At 39.3% G+C, this 8,839-nt stretch overlaps 1 protein-coding gene across 1 annotated transcript; it reads left to right on the forward strand.

The window, feature by feature from the left end:
- The first annotated feature begins 563 nt into the window (after positions 1–563).
- Positions 564–7,465, forward strand: LOC143735481 (uncharacterized). Its single transcript, XM_077225682.1, has 6 exons — positions 564–781; positions 5,177–5,320; positions 5,784–5,930; positions 6,041–6,175; positions 6,258–6,389; positions 7,262–7,465. Exons 1-6 carry the CDS (start codon positions 691–693, stop codon positions 7,309–7,311), a joined length of 699 nt encoding a protein of 232 aa, XP_077081797.1. The 5' UTR covers positions 564–690; the 3' UTR covers positions 7,312–7,465.
- Positions 7,466–8,839: the final 1,374 nt, after the last annotated feature.

Genomic DNA, 8,839 nt, shown 5'->3' on the forward strand with positions numbered 1-8,839 from the left:
TTAATATACAAATTCAAGTTATTTATTTTCTAATAAGCTCTTGCCCAAACCAATATTAAATTTCAGAGTGTGACAGGTGTAGCTACAGTTCAGCATTTTGGTCCTTAGGGCAGTAATTTATCTAATTGACGAATGTTGTACATTGTGGAAAAACTGATAAAAAATAGTTACAAAAATGATCTTAGAAAATTCTTGAGTGGCATAAGTTATTCTATTTTAAAATAACAGCTGTAGCTACAGTAGCCTATTGAGATGTGGTGGAAATGACATTTGTTCATTGCAGGTCGGAAAAAATGTAAAATATTAACAATTTCTCTTGTAATGTAAGTTTGTCCTCTTACAGACCTTAAAACTAGACAAATTATTATGAGACTGTGTTACGTGACTTTTGAACAAGTTTTTTTTTATTCAACTTCACAATGCTAAAAGTTCCTCTAGTTGAAGCAACGCCCAATAACGGTAATTATTACGCGTCCTTATCATTGAACACACCTGAACGAGCTAATAAGGGTAATGGTATTTAAGATCACACCACTAAAGCTACAGACAGGTTGGAGTCGCACCAAAACTCCAAAGTTGTATCTTTAAAAACGCTATTTCAAAAAGCTTTTTTTTGTTGTTCTTTTTTCAAAAAACCCTCTTGTTCAGTGCATTTGCAGCAGAGTCAATTGTGAGATCTAAGGTGTCAGGATGACAGCTCGACTTTACTGCTCGTTGGTCGCTGTTTTATTGTGTCCCTCTGTATGCTGGAGCGTAAGAAACAACGATGATCGATTCACGGGTGAGTTCTTTTAACTTCTTTACAGCGCGAAGAAATATGTAAACAACCTAAACAAAATGACTACAGGCACATCTTAGAACATTAGTTTATTTAGTTAAATTTTATGTTGTATTTCTAAATAGAAAGTTTAGGTCTTATTTATGTGTTCATGCAGATTTTCCATTGTACATGGAAAACATAATTAAAGGATATATATATATAATCTCATTTAACACACCTGATTCAGATCATCAGCTCATTAGTAAAGAGCTCTATGAACTGACTGGGTGTGTCAGATAAAGGAGACAAAATGTGCAGAGCTGTGGGTCCCCAGGACCACGATTGAAAACCACAGCTCTAGAAGACATGAATGCAACGATTTGATTGTGGAAGTGTTTTTTTTTTCCAGCGTGAATGCATTTCATTTGCTTAACACAGATTTGACAAATTGCATTAAGGCTACAACCAGGACAGTTATTGCAATGTAGACTGCACACAAATCAATGGTATGTTAATTAAATACCTAGTCTAGTAAACGTTCTTACTGCATGTTGAAATAAACGTCCTAACTACATGTTGAAATTAGACTCGCAGTTGACCATGAACACAAAAGCCCCACCACACAAATGGAATTTGTTTATTTCGTTTGCAAAAGTAACTAAGTTCTTTCCATTGGTCATTTTCTTTCACATTTAAAAGATTTCATTAGGTTACGTTATACCTAACGTGTGGCCAGTCTGCACAAAATACTGACCAACAATGCTTATTTGCTTTGCGGCCCCTTTAAATAAAGTTTTAAAAAATCAAGCGTTCGATCTACGTCAGAGCGTCCACGAATCTTTCCACGTCGTCGGCAGGGCGGCGAGAGCGATATTTGGCCGCTCTCGCCGGCTGCGGTGTGAACGCACCGGAAACGTGCTGTTCAGTGTTATGATGACAGGTTAAACGTCATAATTGGGACATTCGTCGCATGGACGGAAATGAAAATAAAACTTGTCATATTTAAAATGTATTATATATGAATATATTAAATGTTTTGTTTCTGTTTTATACATTTTAACCAGTGCTAATTTAAATAAAATTAATGAATTTAAATGAATGAATAAACATGTTGCCCAATAGTTATTTTCTTTATTTATTTGCAATAAATAAATAATTTGTCTCAACTGTACCACATATGGATACAGTTGAGACAAAACACCTTATTTTTATGAGCTAATTGTGGAAAATATAAACTACTTATGGGTATTATTGATTGAAAATATCTTGGTCTACAAGCTAATGAAATGTCATGTGGAAATTCACTTTTCAGTATCTATTTTTGTGTGAAATCAAAATACAAAAAGTGTCTCAACTGTAGGCTACTCCGTCTACCCTACTCACCCTGAAGCCCTCCCACGTGTACATGTACATTCTTTCATACGAATAAGTTACATATAGCATTCATATATAATAGCTGTACTTGTCACATAGCAGCTTTTAGACATTTGTGTTTTTTTTTAGTCAGAAATAGCTGTACTTGTCACATAGCAGCTTTTAGACATTTGTGTTTTGTTTAGTCAGAAATAACAAGGAGGCAGCCTCTCGCAATTCAAACACAATGGAGATGGTTGGATTGTTTTCCCCCTGGTGTGGGCGTTGCCTAAATACGCTCGTCAAGCATGATGTGTCGCCAAGGAAATAAGTAAAGTCCAGGTTCCAGTATTTTGTTCCAATCACCTAGATTTGCTAATTATCACAGTTTTTCAGCCAGGAGATATAACTAATAAGTGTATCGGCTGGCTGAGTTCATGGGTGAAATAAACACATGGCAGGACTTTTACTTTCTGCCCCCTAGACTTTATACCTCTGATAACTTAAATTTAAGTGAGCTTTTTAATCCTCATTTAAACCTAAAATAAGTGTCATTTATTTCTGTTATCTTTGTTTGATTAACAGTAATAACGGACAGCACGCTGAGCCATAAATATGCAAATAGGCCTTCTCTCCGCTCGCTCACACCAGAGACATAAATCTCTATATGGCTTTCGCTCACACCAGCTCAGCCTCAGATCCACTCGCTCAACTTGAGGGAAGCGCTGAACAATAGTGTCGGGATACTAACGGTTAATAATGATTAGCCTTTTTCGTGACTTATCAAACCGTTAATGTTACACAAACCATGTTCCTGTTCGCATCTGAGTCAGGCAGCTGCTTTACCACCATCAGAAAATCTTTGAACAACTTGTCAGTGGAGAAAGCCTTATAATTCATCATAATATACATCACACACCAGCTATATTGCTAAATATACCGATTTTCATAATACCTGGATAAATGGCTTATCGAGATCCCCTGATAGTTTGCGGTTTATTATATGCTAAAGCCCAGCAGCACGTTGACGCAATTGGTTACAAGGTAGTCTGTGATGTCAAACACCAGCTATTTAAAAAAGAAAAAAAGAAAAGCTTTTGAGAGTCTTTGGTTAATTGCATTTTCAAAGAGAAAATGAATTTGACCACGCTATTTTTATTAGTGTGTGGGTCAGGCTTTTTTTAAGCATTTATTATAAATTAATAAATTTTATTGGTGAGTCCCTCGTTAAGTGATATGCTGCTGTTATACAAACAGATGACAGAGAAACCAAAGCCAGGAGTGTGTCCAAGAATCTCTGATGGAGTGGTAGGAGTGTGTATAGAGTCATGTTCCCGTGACAGTGACTGTCCGAACACTGAGAAATGCTGCAGCAATGGATGTGGAAATGTGTGTACAGCTCCATTTACAGGTATTTTTATTTAGTGTGTGGATCAGGTTTTTATTTTAATACAGGTGGTCATTTAACATTCGCTGATATGCTGTTATATAAACTCTTGACAGATAAACCAAAGCCAGGAGTGTGTCCAAGAATCTCTGATGGAGTGGTAGGAGTGTGTATAGAGTCATGTTCCCGTGACAGTGACTGTCCGAACACTGAGAAATGCTGCAGCAATGGATGTGGAAATGTGTGTACAGCTCCATTTACAGGTATTTTTATTAGGGCTGTCAGTTAAACGCGTTATTAACGACGTTAACGCAAACCCATTTTAACGGCGTTAATTTTTTTATCGCGCGATTAACGGTCTTTTTGGCCTAGCAAACTTTGTAGTTTTTTTTCACATGCTTTTGCAATAGGACGCGGCATGGACGTTTTGAAAGCGCAAGCGGATCTAGCTAGACCGGAAACAAAACAACAGGCACGCCGCACACACTTGTTTGGGCTTGCGAGCCGGATGCGCGAGCGCGAATCTCTCTGCTCGCGCGTGGAATATAATGTGCCGAGCACGAATCTCTCTGCTCAAGTCGCGCGCTCTCAGATACACGCTGCTCTTGTAAGAATTTTCTCTGGGCTCGCTCAGACAATATGTGCCTGCACTTAAAACGTGTTTAGTGCAATCGCGAATCTCTCCTCTTCCCCAGCTAACAATTTTAGGTTATAAGAACGTTTTCATAACGTTCCCATTAAGTTATAAAAACGTTATTTCTGAATGTTATAGGAACGTTCAAAACGTCCAGTTTTGAGTGGATGACGAGCGCGAGACACCGAAATGGATGGCTGAATGGAACGTTTACTTTTAAAAAGTTGCCAAATGGTTCCATTGACGAGACCAAAGTGATCTGTGTGTTTTGTCGTTGTGAACTGAGCTATCATCATCGCAGCACGTCCAGTCTGAAATACCACTTGATGATGGCCAAACACACACACACACACACACACAGCTGATGCGAATTCTCCGGCCCCTCTTCAATATCAGGACCTCGTCAGTATTTCTTTCACCCTTTTATTGATGGACAGTGTTACATTGTGTGAGAGATTATTTGCTCCAAGTAAGAATGTTTTAGTGTGAAATTAAACACAATATATGCCAATGTTGTTTTCAATAAAAAACATTTGCACAAAGCAAGCCGATCCACTTTTCCATGTTGATAAGAGCATTAAAATGAGAAAAAATAATGGGACAAAAAGAAATCAAGAGACATTTAGAATAGATAAAAATGTGCGATTAAATGCGATTAATCGCGAGTTAACTATGACAATGCGATTAAATATTTTAATCGTTTGACAGCACTAATTTTTATTTAGTGTGTGGATCAGGTTTTTATTTTAATACAGGTGGTCATTTAACATTCGCTGATGTACTGTTATATAAACTCTTGACAGATAAACCAAAGCCAGGAGTGTGTCCAAGAATCTCTGATGGAGTGGTAGGAGTGTGTATAGAGTCATGTTCCCGTGACAGTGACTGTCCGAACACTGAGAAATGCTGCAGCAATGGATGTGGAAATGTGTGTACAGCTCCATTTACAGGTATTTTTATTTAGTGTGTGGATCAGGTTTTTATTTTAATACAGGTGGTCATTTAACATTCGCTGATATGCTGTTCTATAAACACTTGACAGATAAACCAAAGCCAGGAGTGTGTCCAAAAACAACCCTTGGTGGAGTAGTGTGTAAGGCGTCGTGTTCCCATGACAGTGACTGTCCGAATGATGAGAAATGCTGCAGCAATCGATGTGGACGTCAGTGTATGGCTCCATTTATAGGTATTTATTATATTTGTGTGTTGGTAGCTTTATACAGAGCCCCTAAAGGGACATTGTGGTTTAAAAATATATATACTTTCCAAAACCTCTGCATTCTCTCGCAAGACCTGTTAGTTTTAATACAAGCTTTATTATTAATTGACCTCTGAGCAGCTGAGAGACAAGCCCGAAGGGACCGTCTACAAAGTGAAAAAACAGGAAAGGCGGTCTATTCGGACTTGTCTCTCAGTCGACTGCTCATTGAGATATTTATAAGGCTCATTTTGAGGAATTCAGTTGTAGCTCAATGGAACCCTTCACTTTTAACCTATGGAGCTGTCTGAAACCCTGTTTGCCGAACTCGCAACAAATTGCGAGAGAATGCAAAAGGATTTTTGCCATCCCATATTTTTCCACCACCTTGCCCTAGGGGTTCTGAAGGTGAATGTATGTGCAGTGTGTAATTCAGCATTCACTGTGACAGCGAAACCAAAGCCTGGAGTGTGTCCAAACAAAAACCCTGGAGTAGAAAGAATATGTTCTGAGTCGTGTTCCCATGACAGTGATTGTCCGAAAGATGAGAAATGCTGCAGCACTGGATTTAGATATCGGTGTACAGCTCCATATAGAGGTAATGGGGGTAATGGGGGGGGGGGGGGGGGGATCTGACTCTGGCATTAGTAGAACATGCATTGAATGAGGCAGTCAGTGATCTGGTTTCCTGGTTTGTTTTTCAAATAGCAAAGCCAGGAGTGTGTCCAGTCATACCCCTTGGAGGAGTGTGTAAGGATTCGTGTGTCGATGACAGTGACTGTCCGAAAACTGAGAAATGCTGCAGCAATGCATGTGGACGTCAGTGTAGGGCTCCATACATGGGTATTTATGTTAGTGTGTGTGGGTCAGCTTTCTTTCTTTTAAATGCATCGAGGCATTCATTGATAATGTTATGCAAACACAGATAGACCAAAGCCAGGAGTGTGTCCAAGCAAAATGATTGTACTTGGAGTGTGTACCAAGTCGTGTTCCTATGACAGTGACTGTCCGGATGATGACAAATGCTGCAGCACTAAATGTGGTGGACGACAATGTGGTATGTAACTTTTTTTTATATATATATAGGGCACCATTGCCTAATTTGTGTTTTTTTTTTATAGCCTAGTTTAATTTATAGCTACTAATTTTTCTTGTTTTGAATAGTTGAATTTAAAGGATTTGTTGTGGAGTGAGGGGTAAATGACCTAGGCTATTGTGTTTATGTTTGTAAGTGTTTAGTTTTATATACCAGTATTTAATAGCAGTTAACTGTTTCCAATTATGAGGTTAACAGATTTGAGTAAGATCAATTTCTCTTTCAAGAGAACTTCCTCTTCTTGGCCAGGTTACATTTCTCTGTGGCGTAAACTCTAGAGATGAGGCTTCAAAACCATGAAATTTTAGGGCCGTGATATTCAAGTGACAATTATTTTCAGCCACCACATTTATCAACGTATGATCATTCATACACAGACAAACATTTATCAAAGTACCTGAATTTAGCCCATGGCACCAATTCAAGATTGTGCTTTACAAAATAAAGATTCATAATACTTGGAATACAACTTGCTCCAAGTAAAACTTGTTCATATTTTGCAACGCATTCTCATCCCAAGGCGTCATTTTATTCACCCTTTTGACCATGCTTCCAAATCCGACCCGCATGGCACCCTTTAGCGTCAGTTAGATGACGCTTCCGTTTTTAGCGTCAGTTACATGACGCTTCCGTAATGGGTAGGTTAAGGTCTGGGGTAGGGTTAGCGTCTCATATTGACGCTAAAGGGTGCCTTGTGCGTCGGATGTTGAAGCATGGTCAACAGCGTCAGTTAGATGACGCCTTGGGATGAGAATGGGCTGTATTTTGTGCTCATTCTGAAATTGAGTGAAGCTAAATGCACAGACTAAAGCTGAATATTTGTATCCATGCAGTGACGCCTGGTAAATGTTATGCACCTTCTTGCCGACAACTGGATCCATGATGGCCAATATCCTGCGAGACAGAAGTGTTGCCCAACCACCTGTGGCCATGCAGTTACCAGTGCTGATGATTTAACCATCGGAAAGAGTCCTCTGAGATTGAATTTTGCATACCATACTTAAGGCCTTTTCACCAAATAAATCTGTTTAGTAAAACTTTCTTCTGTTTTTTTTTTTGTAAAAAAAAAAAAAACCTTTTCTACAGGAACTTGGCAGCAAAACTGTACTTAAGTCAAAGGCTTGGTAAAAAAAAAAATTTTAAACAAAATGCAGGTTAACACTGATGCGAGAAATGTAGTAGGCCTATGTGTTAAACAGTTTTGAAAGACTTTCAGTATTTAGCGTTTCTAACTTCTTAAAAACAAAAAGGGGGAGGGAGGCCTTGTGTACAAGTGAATGGCAAAAACATTGAAGAGGACGGTACCCCTTGCTCTGTCGTCAGGGTCGCTGTCATTCATGATCATTTAGGGCCACCGGCAAAGATGATCGACAACTAGTGGGTGCAGTTTGAGTGTAGATGGGACAAGGCTGTAGGCGTGCTGCAGTTCCTCGGTGTATTGATGCTGTTGAAACTCTATGCAAGAGAACTACTGGACGTTGCATTTTTTACAGTGCAGTTTTTGTGAAATTTTGTATATTGCACCTGCTGCCTTCATGGAACTTCATTGTTTGACACCCAGCTTGTTTTTCCTCATGCCAAGTGTTTAATTCTCACGGACCCCCCTGGGCGGAGGTAGCAGATAACTTAAGTTTTATTTTTGGTGTTTGTATGCATTGGCAAATGACCTCAAGCTAGTAATCAAACTCTTCAGTACAGAAGAGTTTGTTTAAAGGGTCTATTTTAGGTCCATATATTTTTAATCTCAGGGCCATTTAACTATAAAACGATGCAGTCTTTGTTAATAGGCTTTCATTCAGTTGGCAAGGCTTCAATTTAAAATTTTACTTGCACTCGAGACAGACCGAATGATAATGAAAGTATGCATCTTTCAGATTCACTGAGAAAAACCAATCCTCTGGGTGTACTTGAGAGATTTGTTTCAAAGTTTGCATTTTTAATGGCCGGTGTCTCATGAGGACAAGATTCAGGTGCCTGAGGCCACAATCCTTTTTGGGCAAGAGGAAGTAGCGGCTATAGAAGCCTGACTCTCTGTTGGGAGGAGGAAGAGGAACTATCTCCCCAGCTCCTTCTGTCAATAAGCTCATTACTCTGGTACGGAGGATGTGCGTTGGGTGTGTGAACTCGAACTGGCCCATAACTTGCAATTGAAACATCTGCTCCAACAGTGTTTGGAGTAACACTCATTATCTTAGGCCGGGTACCCTGACCCAGTCTCAGTGCTGCAGAACTGGAGCGCTTAAAGAAATGTCGAATGGCCTGTGACGATTTCTGTGCCTCTGCGAATCAGTCTACAAAGAGACCGGTGGTGGAGACTGGTGAGCGAAGAAGGCAGTTCAATCTGCGTCCTTGATTTCGGTCAGGTTCAACCACAGATGGTGCTCTAAATACCAGAAAACTGTAAAAGCTGA

This window comes from Siphateles boraxobius, unplaced genomic scaffold, assembly GCF_051911475.1.
Source record: "Siphateles boraxobius isolate OS27281-9 unplaced genomic scaffold, OSU_SipBor_1 13, whole genome shotgun sequence".
Taxonomy (NCBI): domain Eukaryota; kingdom Metazoa; phylum Chordata; class Actinopteri; order Cypriniformes; family Leuciscidae; genus Siphateles; species Siphateles boraxobius.

Excerpts from the sequence above, each read along its gene's own strand:
- LOC143735481 (XM_077225682.1), top strand. The coding sequence starts at position 691 with ATGACAGCTCGACTTTACTGCTCGTTGGTCGCTGTTTTATTGTGTCCC. Across the intron at positions 782-5,176 it reads CAACGATGATCGATTCACGG|ATAAACCAAAGCCAGGAGTG; the intron begins GTGAGTTCTTTT and ends AACACTTGACAG. Across the intron at positions 5,931-6,040 it reads GTGTACAGCTCCATATAGAG|CAAAGCCAGGAGTGTGTCCA; the intron begins GTAATGGGGGTA and ends TTTTTCAAATAG.